The sequence below is a fragment of the Glycine soja genome, chromosome 8 (assembly GCF_004193775.1).
Source record: "Glycine soja cultivar W05 chromosome 8, ASM419377v2, whole genome shotgun sequence".
NCBI lineage: Eukaryota > Viridiplantae > Streptophyta > Magnoliopsida > Fabales > Fabaceae > Glycine > Glycine soja.
The window spans coordinates 9,133,519-9,152,892 of record NC_041009.1 but is presented as its reverse complement, the minus strand read 5'-3'; the positions used below and the strand labels follow the sequence as shown (position 1 = coordinate 9,152,892).

At 29.9% G+C, this 19,374-nt stretch overlaps 2 protein-coding genes across 3 annotated transcripts; both read right to left on the bottom strand.

Moving 5' to 3' along the window:
* Nucleotides 1–719: 719 nt before the first annotated feature.
* Nucleotides 720–2,697, bottom strand: LOC114421729 (probable WRKY transcription factor 65). 2 transcript variants are annotated; one of them, XM_028387793.1, is made up of 3 exons: nt 2,247–2,697; nt 1,665–1,814; nt 720–1,495 (listed from the first exon to the last, which is right to left on the bottom strand). In XM_028387793.1, exons 1-3 carry the CDS (start codon nt 2,411–2,413, stop codon nt 1,024–1,026), a joined length of 789 nt encoding a protein of 262 aa, XP_028243594.1. In that variant the 5' UTR covers nt 2,414–2,697; the 3' UTR covers nt 720–1,023. The 2 variants fall into 2 exon arrangements, with proteins under 2 accessions (XP_028243594.1, XP_028243595.1); XM_028387794.1 differs by having other exon boundaries at nt 1,665–1,811; nt 2,247–2,696.
* An 8,862-nt stretch (nt 2,698–11,559) lies between these two features.
* Nucleotides 11,560–12,843, bottom strand: LOC114423878. The gene is made up of 3 exons (XM_028390788.1): nt 12,670–12,843; nt 12,401–12,547; nt 11,560–11,928 (listed from the first exon to the last, which is right to left on the bottom strand). Exons 1-3 carry the CDS (start codon nt 12,745–12,747, stop codon nt 11,644–11,646), a joined length of 510 nt encoding a protein of 169 aa, XP_028246589.1. The 5' UTR covers nt 12,748–12,843; the 3' UTR covers nt 11,560–11,643.
* Nucleotides 12,844–19,374: the final 6,531 nt, after the last annotated feature.

Here is a 19,374-nt window from a genome sequence, read left to right as displayed (position 1 = left end):
AAAAAAATTATATTATCAAACAATCTAAAATTATTATCAATTTTTTAAGATAATTATTATAAAAATTAATAAATTATAATTTGTAATTAGATAATATTATAAAATTATTTTACATCGTTAATAAATAACTTATTTTCCCTTTTTACTTATTAACTAATCTCATGAAATTAAATAATGATACAACTTACAAGTGATAATCTTTTTACTTGTCCTTTTTATATTTAAAAATATTAGTTTTAACTCTTTATACATATTATATGTTTGAGGGGGAAGGGGAATAAAAAAGAGTGATACTAATTTTTTAAAATAGTATTATTAAAAAAACTCATAAAAATTAAAGGAGACAATAATTTGGATGGAGTCAAGTTTAGATTAATTTATAACCTAACTCAATTTAACATAATAGAGTTGGGTTGATTTTATCCTTTTTTTTCTCTCTAAACAATGGAATTAAACAGAAGCTTAATTGAGTCGGTTGGGATGGAATAATCAAATTGAGTAATTAAACGAGCATTTTGTTGATTCTGAGCATTTAAACGAACTCATTCTATGACTTTTAGTATAAAAAAGAGCTTATGAGTAGTGACTAGTATTTGTGTTGTTAATATCGTTATCAAATTTGTTAATTGTGGCCATTGGTTGGCATTTAATAGTAGTATCGGCGCATTATTAATATGTTGTTCTAGAAACAAGAGATAGGGATAGGAATAGAGGGGGGGTCCAGTAAAATATCTTGTTGTGCAAGCTGTTCAAAGTTACGCTAATTACAACCACTTCCCAACATACACATATTCTCTCACTCCTCCCCCCAAACTTCCATTTATTCTTCTTCATCCCCAACCCTACTTTTCCTATTTTCTCTTTTCCATTTTCTACTCTCAACAAACTAAAATAACATAAATTAATATTTTTAATTTTAAAAAATAATGCTGCTATCTTTTTCTCTTGTGCCGCACGAAGAACGTGTCAAACAGACACCTCTAGTTTTTCTTCTTTCTTTTTTTTTTGTTGACTTTTTTGCCCTCAACTTGTGGTCCCGCACCACGGCGCGGTGTACCGCCGCCGCTCCGTCAGCAGCCCCTGCCTGAATACCACCGAGCACTCCGGCAGCTCCCCGAGGTCGGCGAAGAGCGACTCGTCCTCCTCCCTCATCGGAATCAGCGCCACGTCAGCGTGGTAGCCCGTGGCCATAATGGGGCTTTCGAGCACCGTGGATGACGTCGTTTCCATCTCCCCCAGCCAGCCCAATTCCTCCGCGGTGGTTATCATGGAGTCGTCCCCGCCCAGGTCCGCGAACTTCTCCTCCGGTTCGGGTTGGACCGGGTCCGGAACCGGTTCAGGCTTCTTGGTGGGCCTGGCGTGGTTTCTAGAAGGTGGCCATGGATGGTTGTGGTCGGAGGAGTAAGTGACGACTAGCATTGTGGGGTCCACGCAGCTCCTTTCCACTTGTTTCCGTGCCGGACAGCCCTTGGAACTGCTACACCTGTAGTACCCTCTGTGTCACAACAACAATCAGATATTAACGAACGAACCAACAAAAACAAACAGTTACTACACTAGTTCCGTTTCTTGTCGTCGCTTATAAATGTTTCACAAATTAACCTTATAGTGACCAAACGTGAATAACAGAATTTTGTTGCAATGCAATGGAATTATATAATTACCTGGGATAAGGGGAACCCTTGATGGGTTTCTGTCCATACTTTCTCCAAGCCCATGAATCCGAGGGTGGGGTGTTGCTCTCTCCTTTTAGCCTACATCCTTCTGTCTCCTTCATTGGGATTTGCACCACCCTTTTCTGTATTGCCCTCCTGCTTATTTCAACATAACCATTTCCATTCAATATTACTCTCTCAAAATTCCATAGCTATATATATATATATATACACACTAACTAGGTGAGAAGAAGAAAATTGAAGGTGCTGTTAGCTAGAAGTATATATAGAATTTCACATATCAAGAATTGTCATAGTTCTAGAGAAATCCAAGAGTTTCTTTATACAATTTAGGAGTAAGTTTATACACACTAAAAGAAACAAGAGAAAGATTCGCAATATGAATACCAAATTAAAATTTTAAATTTTGGAGAGTATCATGCAATTTCTCATATCATTAATGTTGTTCCTATAGTGAATTCATTCCTAGTATTAATTAATTTCCTTAATTTGTAATGTTTCAGTTATAAATACAGAAGGTATAATTAGGTATATAGCAAGAAGGACTGATTATAAGGAGTACGTACTAACCTTCTCTTTGATGAAGGAGTGGGGGATGGGACTAAGCCATCGATGTTGAACACAGTGGAAGAAGGAGGGGACTCGGCAATGTTTTCTTGAGCTACATCATGATCAGTGTCTTGATCTTGTTCACTGGTATATGAGTTGCGGTTGTTTTTTCTGAACTTACTATCCATTTCTTGAGATTTGGAGTTGGTAACTGTGCTGAGTGTGATATTGTTGACCCTGGATCCCACCTAGAAGGTGGCGATGGTGATGATATCGTGGCTAATGGAAATAAAAAGGGTTAGCTAGATTACCAGAATACAAGGGAAATTAAGACAATTAAGAAGGAAAAGGAAATTAAAGGGGGAAGGAGGAGAGAGAAAGGGGTGTGCCCCTTTACAAGCTTTCAAATAAAAAGGGTTGGTTTGGTCTTTGTTTATTAGGGGACGTGAGAGCAAATACTTCATCACATCCGAACAAACGCTAATTTATATATGAATATGAATATGTCATTTGAAAGCAACCCCGTGGCTTCTTTAGTCGTTATTTTATGTGAAATTTCCTTAAGGATAAGCTCATTCATTAGTTTAATGGAACTAAGTCTCCCCTTTTTGTCATATCTGAGGCACCCTTTCAAACACAACTTAGTCTACTTTTGCTTACATATATAGTGTACGAACTATTAACTCCTTAATTTTATTTAGAAAAATAGTTAATGAACATTCATATTCTTATGCTATTTAACACCCAGATTGAGAGAAATGGATAGAACTATAGAAAAGAGAAAAATGTATTAAATTACTATAATTAATATGTACTACCATGTGATGAGAAGAGAAAAATAAGAAGAAAAAAAAAAAGTATTGATAAGGCGTTTATAATAGAGAGTGATTTATGTATTACTAATTATTTAATTAGTTGGGTTGTAATGGATGGAATGGTGCATCATCTTCATATAAATTATGTAACAAAAATGATAATTGGAAAATAAAAGATTAATTCAATAATTAAAAAAGAGTGAAAGAAGAAAGAATGAGAGAGATGTTGCATGTTCAAAAAAAAAAATAAAGATGATAATTGAAGCGTTTTACGTCGACACTAGTTAAAAAACAAGGTGAAAAAACAAAAAACAAAAAAAGGTATAAGTTCTGTACTCCAAGTGCATAGGCTAGCTATATATTAAAACTAAGATCTTAAAAAAAAACTACAAAAAAAATTATTCGTTTTTAAATATTATATTTAAAATTTTTGAAAATTTTGGTTTCTCATTTGAGATTAAAATCATATACTTTTTTTTAATAATTTTTAGGGTTTTTTTTCAAAAAAATTTAGGGATTTAAATATAAAGATTTTTTTTATAAAGATTTAAATTTTAAAAAAAGTATCATATTTTTATGGGTAAAAATTATACTTAAACTATATAGAAATTATTAAAGGTGCCAAACTTTTCACCAAACCTTTCATATAGAATTGGCTTTCTTTTCCAATGAAATAGCCTACTTTGAAATTGTTCTCGCGTTAAGCTTCTTTAAGCCAAAACAGCAACAAGAACCTTTTCCGTGGTACAGGAAATAATAATTAAATTAATTATATTATGCATTGCATTATCATTAGTTAACCCGTAGTTGGTTTGTACGATAAATGCCCAATTTCTCACTAACACCATGTTTGGCACAACACGCAGAGAAATAAGATGGGTGAAAATAAGAAAGAAAGAAAGGAAAAAAGATAAATACAAAACAAAACAAATAGGGTGAATTTTGAGGTTTTTTTTTATTTGAGGGATATGAGAGTGAAACTGAGAAGAGAAAATATTAAAATTTCTTCTCACCTTATTTTGGTTTACTATGAAAAACTAGGAGAGTAGTACGATCATATATAATGAGATAATTGTTCTAAGAATAAATAAACAAGTTTGAATACCACTATTTAAAATTGATTGTCAAACCTTGAAAATCAATTATCAAAAAAGATTTTTTTTCTCTAAACTGAAAATAATTGATTTTAGCCTAACCTCAATTGATTATGTTGGATGCCAATGAGCAATCATCACAAATAAGGGAAAATAATTGATTATAATAGGCTCACAAATGATTACTAGTGATAGTTTTATTGTAAGACTCTCTAAAGCCTAAAAAAGATTGATTTCTCGATCACACAAGAGAATCGATTTATGAGGGCATAGAACATACAGAGAGGGAGAGGCATATATACATACAATTTCAAAGAGAAAAAGAGGAAACAAATCATGGAAGAAGAATAGGGGGATTAATATAATGATCATTTACTCTCACCTGTATGTGGAGTTTTAGATTAGTTTCATAGGACGAGAAAAACAAATAAGAGATTTTTTAGCAATTGACAAATAAATACTTGTTCATGACCAAGAGGTACAATGAAAGGGTTAAGTTGGATACTCACTTGATAACCTACTATCTCTCTCCTCAAGTCTCACATTTTTCACCTCATCATTTCTCCCTTTCTAATTGGCATAGATAACTTTTGCTATAGGGCCACCAACTTTTAAATTTTTTTCACTAATATTTTTTTCCTTACCAAACAAGCTCAATTTCATACTTTTTCTCTATTTTTTATGCTTATTCTCAATTTCCATTGTGCAAAAGTGTAAGAGAGTTAATTTTATTACATCATAGATGTTTACTCCAATATGACTACTTTTAAAAGACATTTGATACTTGATAGGCAGGAAATTTTTAGTTTCCTATAAATCTAAATTCGAGAATATTAATTAGTTTCCTATATTATATATGCAATTCGAATAAAAATATTCTTAAAAAATATTGATTTCCAAGAATGTTTTTGGTTCATGTTATTTTCCTAAAATTGTTCACATGAAAAATGCCGAAATCTAATTTTTCTAAGCTAGGAAGAAAATTTTAACAATATGAAAATATTACAATATCTTTATTTGCTCACTTAATATAATTTTTTTATTAAATATTTCCTTTTGTTCTTCACAAGACACTACTTAGAAGGAATTGATGATCTTTTTTATGAGGCATTTAACAATTTCTATGAATCATTTAGTTTTTTTCATTAGTTATGCCCTTGTTAATTATTCTTAGTATTTGTGCATTTTATTAATAGTGTCATAGCAGTGAATAAGTTGACGTTTGATTTAAGTATTTTTTCCGTTTTCATTTTCAAATAAAGCAAAAAAATATGAATGAAAATATATTTTCTTAAAATTTAGAAAACAATATTTTTAGTCTTTTTTAAAAGAAGTAAAATTGGGATAACACTTTAGAGTACTTTCTTCTCAATACATGTTTTATAAATCTTGAAAATAAAAATTCTTTGAAAAATAAAAATAAAAAATGAAAATAAAAAATCACTTAATACTATTAGAAAACAATATTTTCAATCACCCATAACAAGTTAATGATTATTAATAAGGATAAAATTGATACTACCTACATTATTAACATTTTTTAAAAAAAACTCAATAAAATCAACTGAATTAACTATTTTTATTGCTTTGTATGATTATATCCAAAATATCTTATATTAAAGATAGGAAGGAGTAATAAATAATTAAATATAAATAAAAATATACTTAAATATGTTTTTTTTTCTCTCAAATTATGATCACTTTTATTTTTAGTCCACCAAACTTAAATTTGTTTTCTCTAGTTATTAGATTTTAAAAATTATTTTTTAATCCTCTTAATTTATAGTATTGAAATAAAATTCATACAACATTTTTAAAATATAAAAATATGTAGATGATAATTATAATTTATAAAAAGTTGAAGTATTTTTTATTTATTTTTGTCATTATGTATTTGTAAAAATATATTTTTTTATAAAATTATGATAATTTTTTTGCCTCACTAATTAAAGAATTTTTTTTGGATATTCAGTCAAAGAAAAAGAAATTTTTTGGATCAGCACCGATAATAAACACACTTGCACATAATTTGAGAAACTTCACGAAAATTTCTTTTTAGATTTCATCTCCTTTGTTAAATATTCTTTTCCTCTGAACTAGTGCAAATCATTTTTTATGCCGAGTAAATTAAATAAAATCACATGAAAACTATATATATTGGTGTTTTTTTATATATTTTTTGGCTACATTTTTTTTTTACATCTATTGGTGTTGTTTTTTTAATACATTGTCTTTCTGATCTCCATTTTGATAAAAGGTGCATAAAGGAAAATTAAATTACTACATATAGAGCTAATTAGTTAAAGCTATAATGAATGGGTTGTATGTACGATTAGATCCTCCATAAAATGGATATTCTTAGTTTAAATTAGGAATGAAAATAGGTAGAGTTTAGATAGGATTCGATAGCACCTGTCTTTGTAATTGTGTCATAAAAACAAACAAATATTCGTATCCAATATTCCTATACCTAAGTGGTATTTATATAACATATTCACACATCACTCACACTTTTTACTTATATATAAAATTAATAAATTAATAAAAAATATTAATTAGAAAAATGACTACAAGTAAATTAAAAAAAAATATTTTTAAGTAACCTAAATATAACATTAAAAATATTCACACATAATATTTCTTATATATATATAAAAGAAATAATTATCTAATTCATCAAAACTAATATAATATAAGTAGTTAGATTAGTTAATTTATCATAAATTTTAATTTTCTTTCAAAATTATCCATAATATTAAATGGTTTAAGAGATGATTATTTTTCAAAGATAATTTTTTAACCAATAAATATATATAGTTTTGTTGATATATAACTAAATAAGTGCACTCATTTTCATGGAGAAATGAATGCACACATATCATTGATAGACCTCATAATTATCTAGGGGTAAGAATAAAATTTAGTAATATTAGTTTTTTTCCTAAATGCAATAAAGTAATCTTATGTTTTGTATAATTAGGATGAAAAAATATTGTATTTTATTTCTTACATATATATGATCGGAGGTATTATTATAAATAAAAAAATATAACATAATTTTTCTAAACTTAAGTCATAAATAAACCTTACAAATATAATGATCTAACATTATAAAAATAAGTCATTAAATAGATGTAAATCTACACTATTAATTAAAGCACCAAACATCACAAAATATCATTCACAATTTAAAGTCAATCTTAAAAAAATTTGTCAATAAGCTTATACATTTATACATAAAAATAAATAATAATTCAATATTCTTAAATAAAATATAACAAATTTAATATGAAGTATGTTGAATTAAAATTTACTATTCTATGTTAAACGGTTATTATTTACTTAACTAACATATTTTAATACATTAATATTTAATATATATGATATATATGTACAAGATAGGATAAATTGATATTATAATATCTGTACTCAACAAAAATTTACGAATAAATATCCACTTCTATCTTTAGTCTCAATTAACAGATAACTACCTTTTTATTTATAAATACTTTTAAGAATACCCATATAATCTAGGTTCATAGTTGAGATTCACCTTTTCAGTTTTTATTTTGTAAATATATAACTAATTAATCATTTGTTAATTAATAGGATATGGGGGGAAAAGGAAGCAAAACAACAAAATTGAGCTAAACAACGGTCACCACCCCAAAATTGTTTAATATACCTTTAAATATTGATGATTATATGATCACATTTATTTGGATCTATATTCTAGAGAATGGGTGCGTAGCTATCGAAAAGTTTAAGTAACATTTTCATTTTTGTCATGACGACGTACGTATCATTTAATATTCAGATCCCATTAGTTTTGACCAAGTCACTTATGGCTGGATCTGTCTCTCTCTAATGTGAAAGGGAATGGAAGTGCCTATAGGCCAATATGTTACATAAAAAATATCAAAGACCAGAAAACAAATCAATTTTCTAAGGTGCCTAAAAGCGTGAAGCAATGCAACAACTAGTTTTATTATTTTATATTATTGTTCATTTATTATCTCCAGCAACCCAAATTTTATATTGTGAAGCTCGCTCAATCCATTTTTCTTTTCTACATTTTGTCAGAAAAACAATAACTATATCAATCTACAAATGAATCGGGGCAAAAACAATGTATTTGATAGGTTTCTTCTTACCCAAATTTTGACTTCCTTTCCTTACGGCATTAGTGATGCACATTATTCTCCACCTTAAATTTCTTTCTTATTATATAGTACCTTCTCTGGATTACATATTTTCGCTTTTGTTTATTTTACAAAAGATTGTGAAAGAATCCAAATCTTCTTTCCAAAATAATCGAAGGCCTGCCTATGACTCATAATTAATAGATGTTTAATAGTTTCTATTTATACAACAATTATCCTTAAATTCATGTAAATTTCTAAATTTCATTTTTGTTGTTGTTGATCGTTCAGCATTACTACAGTACATTATTTTGCTCATCATGATGTCACCGCCACCTTTCAAGAAACAGAAATTTCTTCATTTCTTCGTTTCAATTTTCAAACGTTCCCCTTAATTAATTATATGACAGAGATTTGTAAGTTTCATTTCTTACAACAAAAAGAGTACCACTCACTTGAATAAATAGTATATCTAATTACACTTGCAAGTAAGTTTTTTTTTATACCATAATTAACTTACAAATCACACTTATTATGATTTCTGATTGGTAGATGGTGTAAACAAATTATGCTAACAATTCATAAATATTAAACTCTCTATATTACATGTATAAAAAAATGTGTTAAATCCAAAATTTTAACTGCATTTTTTTATTGAATTTAATTAACCCTCTCTTTGTACGGGATAATTTTTTATAAATGTGTAAACAATGAAATTCTAATATTAACTGGATATAATTTCCCACTTATACCGCATTTTCATGGATCAACCATTTTGGTTAACACCTTTATATCTTCATTTATCAAATTAATTTAATTAATATTTAAATATGGATGAGTAAGTATTTGCTACCTTTATAAATAAATTACTGGCTGAACTAGATGGGGGATTAAAACATTTCACTTCCACACGCCGAACATTTTTCATTTTTGTCCTTTTCCTAATGTAAACTTTGACAAAAGGTTGCTTGATTGTTTTGTTTCCGTGGGAAAATTATTTCCTTTTTCTTTTTATTGAAGCATGCATAAATTAATTAATAGTAAATGATATCCTCAATCCTCCAAGTGTGTATTGTTCGACTTTTCAAAGAATAATGCCAATTTGATGATCCCCATGCTCACTGGCGTTGTACCAAACCAATGGAATGTAACTCACATGCCTTGTAGAATCATGATGCATGTAACCTGTGTAAGTCGCATTAAATTTGAAGATTTTCCCATCAGGATTATTAATTCCTTTGATTTCAGTTTTTCCATAAACACGATAACGTGGATATAAGTAGTATTTTTTTTTTTTTTTGAATCTAACCTCACAACCCTGTCAAAGAAAATTCAAATCAAAATTTTAAAATTGAATTATTCTATGTTAAATTACTACAGTCTACAGTATAATTTTTTACTCGTTTACCAATATTATAAGAAACATGTATTTTAGTGACAGGAGTTTAGTGATGATAAATATAAAATTTATAATAACAATATAGTAGCTGAAATAATAATATGAACATATACTCTTAAAAAATACTAACGAGTATATAATTTTATAATATCATTCACTCCCGTCAACGGATGTATGCAGTCGTAAAGGATGTCTTGCTCAAGACTCTCTCTCTCTCTCTGAGAAATAATTTTAGGAAAAGGCAAAATTGGAACCCAAGACTTATACAAAAAAATGTCTAAGGCTCCAAGCTTTGTCGTCCCAACATGGCAACATGTACATGCAGGTAGTTAAATACAAAATTATTGGCACCCCTACAAGTCTTACACCAAAAAAGACTTATACCTCTCGGCCCAAATACAACCAGAGAATATAGGAAGTATGAGCAGTCTCATAGACCTAAACAACATGTGTGGGAAATGGAAATGGCCAACATGTGTGTAAAACACATGATTTCGTTATTCAAATAACCATAACTAATAAATAATTAAATTATAAGTGGTTATTATAATCACAATCATAATTAATTTTATATAATGGATTATAATTGGGTAAAACTGTTTATTAATTTTAAAAATCGATTATAAATATATAACTAGTTATATATAAAATCAGTCATATAGTCAATTATGAATAAATAACTGGTTATATACACAATTATTTAACAAAATATCATCCAACTTATTATTTACTATGTATCGTTACAAGTAACTAATCTTATTACTCATTAATATGAGCACCCCTACCGAGTGTAACATGAGAAATGGAAGGATAACTATAAATGTGAATTAGAAGATGTTTGGATTAGATCCAATTTTCTCAGGATTAATTTCATTTCTACCATCTAAGTCAAAACAATAAATAATTCTTTCTATTTTTCAACTTTTTACTATAATTTTGGGGTCATAATCAATATTTTGGTAGCTATCCAAACATACTTTTAGAGATTGAATTTGCAGATGAGATGACCGACGGAAGATAAAAAATTCCAGCTAAAAGAAAAAGGTTTCAAAATCTTGCTCTCTTGCCTACTAATTACATGCCAATGTTAGTGAGAAAGTAAAGTTATCCCGTGGGTCTCAATAAAAAGAACTCTTTCCCTCCTTATACCGTACATAAACCAAATGAAAAGATTTGGGTTCTCTACTTAGTAAAGTTCATTTGACATTTCACATGTGAAAATGGTTCTTGTTAAGGATGTAGAGACTTATTTTCGATATAAAAGAAACCAATAAAAGAGGGGGGAAAAGAAAAGAAAAGACAACTCTCATAATCACCAAATAGTCACCATAAAATTTATTCTTTTGTCCTTGAATTTCGTTAAATTTTGAGCAATAGATTCAAGACCCAACATTCTTGATTTTCGGAAGTTAGACTGGGGATTAAGGTAACTCTGTTTGCAGATTCGAGAGCATGAATTGCATAATAACTGTTTTTGGGTAATATCTCATTTGTAACCCTTTTTGAGACTTATTGGTATCTTTATTTGAACATTGTAGAATTATTTTTTGGTTTGAACGACTTTTGATTTTTACCTTTTTATTGTTAATTTTTCTTGTATATTCGTGTTCTTTTGTCTCTAGCTATTTGTTTGTTGTTGCTATTTCCAAATTCTTATAAATTGGAAGGAATTTATTTTTTACTTGCGTATTGTGCTATTGTATTTATGCTTTTGTCTTGTTATTTTCCCTATTTAATATCTCTCCTGCATCACTCCATTCTATTTCTTTCATCCCAAAAAAACAATTTTAACTAAACATGTTATTTCTCTAATCCCCTCGCACTTTATATATGAAGGAAAATTTTAGTCTAAAATCTGGTATCAACTAGTTTGCCGAAAAAAAAGAAGAAGAAAAGATTAACGTGAAATTGGTATTAACTAGTTTGAGATACACAGGATGTTGAACAAATTAAAGTACTTAAAAAAAGTCACGAATCACAGCATTTGTCAAACATCTGCGAGTCCTTTTCACCACTCTGCTTTCCAATTGCTTTTAGAAGCACTTCAGTGATATCTCTTACATCCAGCGTTTGGTCCTCAGCCACAGCAATGGCTTCCAGAGAAAAACCATTTTCACATGAAACTCTCGCTTGCTGAACATTCAGACACATCTCATCAAATGCCTTTAATATAGCCACCAGATTGTCACCTCCTTTCTCACATGTGACCCTCACCATAAAAGTTCCTGCCCCTACCTTCTCTATTTTCACATCCTGTTTCATTTTAATTGGAACATTAAATATTAAAAAAATAATTAATAATCAATATCATGTTAACTAGCATAAACATAAAGATCTTGTGTTAACAAGCTATATTATCAAAATAGTCCATATAAATAGAGAGGACTCTCACCCTATAAGCTGACTTTTGGAAATGAATTAATCAAACTCAAACTGAAATTCTAAAATAGCTCAAGGTGAGTTAAACAGTATGATATAATTAAAATAACGCATATAAATAGAAACAATTTTTTCACCTTGTAAGTTAACTTTGGTATTCAATCAGACTCAAATCCAAATTCTAAATAAGCTAATGAGGCAAGTATTGTCCCTCCACTTGTATATCATATCACTAGTCAACTTGGGATCTCTAACATGTTACTTATGATAAAGATATTTTCCTTTCTATATATTGGCCTTGTTTTTAATGTGTGCCTTTGAGGAAAGGTTAAGAGAATAAGCATACCTTGTTCTCTTTGACATGGTTCAATAGCCTAACGCACTCTCTTCTGGTGGCTAATAGGTTTTCATACTGTCTTTTGACAGTTTCCAGTGCGAGCTTTAGCTTGTATAAGCGTAGAACGGTACTCTTGGCAAGGGAGGTTCTCTTGGCCTTCAAAACAAAAAACAGAAACAACTTCAGTGCATAAAAAATGGTTATTATAATTTTGAAATCATGAGAAAGAAATTGAGGAAGAAGGGTTGTAAATAGATGGAGTTAGACAGCATTATTACAGAGTTTGAGTAGGTAAGGACTCGGAGAATGTGAAGTTTTCTGCGCAGCGAAATTCTTTTCTGCACCCTGCAAGCCATCTCCTCTGTATACCAGGCTTCTTTTTTTTTATAACTTCATCTTCCTCTTTAGTGAATGTGAATGATATATATTGTGATTTGTGAGTACTTAACTCAGGCAGGGTATTTATAGGTGGTGAATGGAGTGATGTGTCTTGGATTCTTGCCATTTTCGAATCGATAAAAATAGCTCATTGCTACTTTGATAAAAAAAAATCCAAATTTAAATTTGGATAAAGACTAGCTGACACCTCCACACCTATTACACGTAGGGACATGGGAAAAAAAAGCCACTGACGAGACTGAATGATAAAAAATGAAGAGAGACAAAGAGACATAAGTCACATAACATTGGTATAAAAACTAAATTTTGTTTTGAAATAAATCTATTGTAATAAAATTATTTTAATTATAAATAATTAATGGAAGATATAGTTTTCATTGAAAAATATAAAAAAGAGCTAAGAACATAAAAAATTAAGCAAGGTTTATAATGATTTATAGTTTTATACACTTCCTCTTTTTGAAATGGTTAGTCATAAATTTCCCATTTACAAGTAATGAGGGGATGATCTCTAACAAATGAAAATTCATAAAGTGTGACAAAGTGACCATTATATTAAATCCTTTAAACACATGTTAAGAGTTTGGTTGTTAATTATGTGAATAGAACAATATTATATTAATAGTATTTTTATTATGTGTCTTTTTTTATTTGGCTTATCTCGTTTTATTTTATTATACAACCGATCGAAATTAATGGGTTATTGAAAGTGTATGTTTTCATGCATAGTAAAATGAATATTCATGGATTGTGACATCCCTTCTCGGTATATATGTACCTACATTGTAAATGAAAAAAGCAAACCCAAGGCCAAGTACACACTACTTTATTTCTCATTTCTCAATGTGCTATCACCACAACCACAACACAGCACAGTTAGTGAAAGGGATTGATAGGAATCACAGAAACTGAACAAGGGAGAGCATAAAAAGGTGGATGATATAGTTGTCATATTCTTGATTAGGAGACTGTTAAAATTTGCATGGGAAGGGATGTGGGAACTGAACCGATGGACAATAAGAGAGGATGGTCTTTCTGAGTCAGAATCAGTGACACATGTATACATGCATGCATATTATCACTCAGCCTTCACGGGCCTCTGTTTTATTTGCCTTTGTAATTGTCTCTCTCTACTCTCTATCTCTTCCATAGCCAAACCCTCACTAGCTAGTGGCCACAGTTGTATCACATGTACTGACGCAATTTCTGTTTTATTCTTCATATCGTTCCCCTTTTCGACTTCTGCACACCCAGATTCGCTGGCTAGTACCCCACTTCAATTAATTCCTAAAGTATAAATTAGGTACTTGCAACCCACCAAATAATAATAATATAACTTTATATTCTTTGCTTCAGTCTATTTTTTGTTATGATATTAGTGTAAATATTTTTGAATTTCATATATCCATCACTAATCATATATTTACTATTTAATTTCACATCATATATGTAATTTTTCACGTTTAGTCAGAAGTTAGTAATGAAGATTTTCACGTTTACTAGTGAAATTTATGTGATTTTTAACTTTTGAATGAATTTAACAAGCGTGCATTTTAAAATGAAAAAAAAATCTATATACATGCTTGTACTTGTGGTCTAATATTTTTTTAGATAAAACAATATTTTAATATTCAAATACTAGCTTTTAAACTAACCTTGTATTTTTCTTTATTTGACTCCTCTTTTATTATTATGCTATCATTATATTTATTATTTCCCTATTCCTTTATTATTATTTTAAGGACTAATGATATATGGACATTTATTCAGTGTATATACCTGGTTGATATCCTTTAGTTTTCTCTTCGTCATGTTATCATATATTATCATATATTTTATCTACATTTTTCTCTTGCATCCCTCTATCTTTCTGGGTTTAGAATTTATATACAGGTGTCTATGAATTATTTCTGTACTTTAAAAAATGTGAAAAAAAATAATTTATCACATTCACAACTACATCCTCTGTTTTTGGTGCAAATTTATCTAAGAAAATCATTTTCCAAGAAGGAACTTAGTAATTAAGTATTTGGCATTTTAATTTAATTATTTTTATTTAAAATTGAATTTATTAAAACAATTAGGGTTAATTACTTGTTATATCACAACCTAAATGTCATATAGTTGACATGATTGGTTTGTGACAACCAGATCACAAATAGTACGTAACACCAAAATAATTATTGAGGGTGATTTAGATTTTTAATTTGTGGGTATCCTATATATATAATTAAGGACTAGCACGGCTATAATTATTTAATTTGTTGTAACCATGCATGTATGTAGCTAAACTAAACCAGAGAGATAGATCACTGAATGGATAAAGGAAGGAGTTTAAAGAATTAGTAATTAATTAATAAATATTGCAAGTATTTAATATAGATCACTGAACACATAAAATGCAGGATGTGTGTATGTGTGCTATATAATATTAATCAAAGTTGAAAGAAACCGTTTGAAATAAACCGTGGCTGGTCATTCTCTATAGCTAGAAATGAGAAATACATAGCACATAACCAGTATAAAAGGCAATCGAAAGGACTTGTCCACTACTGAATCATCTCATTCTTGCACAGGCAAGCACTAGCACTAGAAGGCAAAAAGAAAGTTTGGATTTTAGTAGTTGCATGCCTCCTTAAATTGCTCTTATTAGCCTTGTTTTGTTGTACGCACTAATTTTCTCTTTTTTTGAAGGCTACGAGCTAGTATGTGAAAGAGGACTACTTTATTGTCTCCTCATATACTCTCATGTACCGTTGATAAAAAGTTCATCCTTCCATTGGTTTCAGTTGTCCATTTGTGCTTGACATGTTTCTCTCTGAATGGGAAAAAGGAAGTTTGATTTGTATCTATTCATTGGCTTCTAGCTAAAAGCTCTATGCTTTTCATCTGCTTATATCCTTCATGGAATCTAGACTCACATGCTCAAAATAAGGGAGAAATATTTTGCATACCACCAAAACTTTCCACGGGCTAACATGCTCATGCCCTTGGTTTGTGTTTCGAGGGAAAGGAAATAAAAGCAACAAATAAGATCATAAGTTAGAAATCACAGACGAAGTTAAACTTTTTTTTTTTTTTTTGAAAGAAGGCCAAGTTAAACTATTTAGCGTTGATATCACCAACTATCATAACTAATAACCTTATTGGCATGATTACAACCAAAAGTATGCAAGTGTAAATATATACATCACAACACAATATGTGATCCTCTTCATGCTACTGTTTATGAATCTTACATTTTTTTATGAGTTATTTATGAATCTTACATTGTGTCTTCTAAAAACTATCCAAGGAGACAACAATATCTAACCCATAATTATTAAGAGTAAATATATTCCATAATTTGTTTGTTCCCATTCTAATTTATCAAATCCCATAATTAATTCTACTAACCTTTCGAATATGTAACCTATTTTAATAAATATTTATCCTATGCAATATCTATACTAAAATACGAATTTAACCTAAATTAGGAATAAGGAATAAACAAAAAATTTGAGCATAAAATGAAATCTTAAGATTTTTTTTTGAATAAAATTAGTTACTGAAACTAAAAGCCAAAAGGATGAAAAAACTTCACTCCCCAAAACTGAGGCGTTCTTGTGTAAGTTATTTATAGGGCAAGTTAAGTTTCTGTTTCAAAAAAAAAAAAAGTTTCTGGTCACCCTAATCGTGAATTAAAATTTTAATTTCCTACTTGCACTTTTTAATTGCAGTCTCTAATCTTTAATGCTATTTGCCTGCGCATGTATTCAGGGGTAGTAGATCCTGGGAGGCACTGCAGTGGTGGACAGTGATGCTTCTCCCTTTTCTGTTTGTTTGTTGACCGAACATATTGGGCTCAAACACAGGCCCAAACTCCTTTTTATTTTTTTCATGAGATCTGAGCTTAATCATAGGCATAACTTATATTTTTTTAATATTAAAAAGAGAAGCAAAATTGGTTTTGAAAAAAAACCAAAATTAGGACTGTTGCTTCCTACGTTTCTCATTGCATTATTCAAAACTGATTCCGAAATGCAATGAAAAGTGTAGGAAACAATAGTGAGAATGTAGGAAATTTACCCCAAAAATAGAAAGGAAAACTCATGGGCTCATATTGGGCCAATATCTTGACAAAAGTGTATATATTTTCAATTAGCAACTAATGGGCTTACGTTGGCCCAAATTTACTTTTGTTGGTGTTATTTAGTTATTAATTAACTATGCTACGTTTTTGTGGTGTTATTATTTACAAACAAAAGAATCAATAATTAAAGTAAAATAAGAACAAAATAAAAATGATCCATCAAAGTTGGGAGGGCATGTGGTAGCAGAAAACGTAGCAAGGAAAAGGGTCCATCGTCCCTATCCCACACTGTACTAAAGTCAAAAGTGTGGTTCGCGTATTAAAATGAACTATTTTATTTTTAATAATACAGACCTGCGAACAAAGACATCATCATCACTTAATATACAGCCATACAGGGTTGTTGATAAATAATCTTATCTTTATCTTTTAAGTATATTACCATAAGTTCGATTTTTTATTCATGTATATGAAATTTATTAAGAAAAATCAATCCTTTAAAAATAAATTTTACTATTTTAGATATTAATCCTTAACTTAACTTTCAGTGAGAATATCTTAAATGATGATGAAAAAAAAAAGAGAAATAAAGATAAATAAAAAATGAAAGATATTTATGAATTGTATAAAATTATGAGTGATAATGTATCACTACTCTTTCGGAAATACACATTCACCACTCTGTCTCTTTTCCACAATAATAAATACCCACGCTTGGGAGTTCCATTCATCATCACTCACATTGATTCAATCTCTCGTCAGCTTCACAGTCACAGCACTCCCGTTTTCTCTCACCCGTGAATTTAAATCCCAATTCAATTCTCAACCACCCTTTCTCACCAGTAACCAAACGAGGTCTACTCCCATCTTTTTCTTTCATTTTTCATGGATATACAAGCAGTATATAAAGTGCATGAACATCCTTCATTTCTTTGAGTGTCCCTGAGAAATTAAAGAAATTCTTCGCCTTGGCCCAGGGGAGGAGCAGCAAAACCATAACCACCTTCATTTTGCTGAAGCTGGAATAAAAGGTGATCCAAATTGAGGAAATGTTTATATATAGTCCCCTGAAGAAGATTAGAAACTATTTATTTACATAACTAGATTAGGAGCTGGACGCTGGAGTTCAGTTCGCAAAAGTAGATGGTAACAAAGGCTACACATTTTGTCATTTCATTCCACTCTTCTTGTATCATCATAACAAAAATATGTTTTATTGCATATATATTGACTATGATAACATGTTGAGTTGATTTAACTAATTTATCCACACTACTTGCAATGTTAGTCTTAATAATAAGTTCTACATTTTCATCTGCATATATTTGGTTTGTTAAGGAAGAGTGCGCCAAATAGATTGTGCAAGATATGAATGGAAATGTGGATGACTTATGAGAGCATGTTTTCAACTATATAAGAGAAATCCTACCCATACTAAAATGTTATTGACCAGAGAGCTGGTTTTGTGATGCAGTTTTTTTATGGCAGATTTATTTATGTTACAATTGCAAAGCCTGGGTCATCAAAAAGTTTCAAGAGGACAACAGCCTACAAATTTTAATCATATTATGAGCAGTTGCCAATAGCATCTTTTTTCATTCCTAAAGAATCAAAGGAAAGGCTATTCTACCAATTTCAAAGTTCATCAAAACTTCCCACAATTTCAAGACACCGGATCACTCAACATATTTTGGTAATTGGTATCTTCTACAATTTTTTCCACGAACAAAGCACCAGAAAGTTAACCTGATCCAAGACCTCATAAAATACCTTAATAATTAATGGCTTCCCTTTAGATTTTGCTTTCATGTAATGTCTAACTGTTTGGAATAATTAATGGGAATAATTAAAGTGCATGCTCGATCTCTTTCAACTTAAAACAAAGGGTTGAAATGCCAAAGCTGCTCAACACCTACAGTCCTACACTCCATATATTATTAATTATCTATATTTCCTACAACATACTAAAATCTATAGCTATAGAAATAGAGGCCATGTGAGAGATACAACTAAAACTGCAATTGCACTCTTCTAGCCTAGTTGAGGCTCAATAAATACTCCCTCCACCAAGTACCCACTTCCTCTCAGTGTGCAAATTCATATTTCATTCAGTGTCCAAAGACCATGTGATTGTTCACGTGAAGCCTTTGGCATAAATAGTAATCTTTTGGTACGTAAACATTAGATGCTTAAACAAGGAGAAGTACGTTGCTTCACAATCCAATAGTTTACTAAACATATTCGGCGGTTTCTTTTCCACATTCGAAAATAGTAGTAGCTAGTTTTACTTTCCACGTGCAAGTTTTCAGATGAATAATGATGATGCTACTCCTACAAATTACTATGCAAATTGAACAGTATACGTAGTTTCAACAAATTAATTTAGATACTAACATTAAAGACCAAATTGTTCACAATTCAATATGTATTGAGGAGAATTATTTAAAATGATATCAACATGTAAAGATTTAAAACCACAACTACTGTAATTCTTATACTTGACTAGTCATGT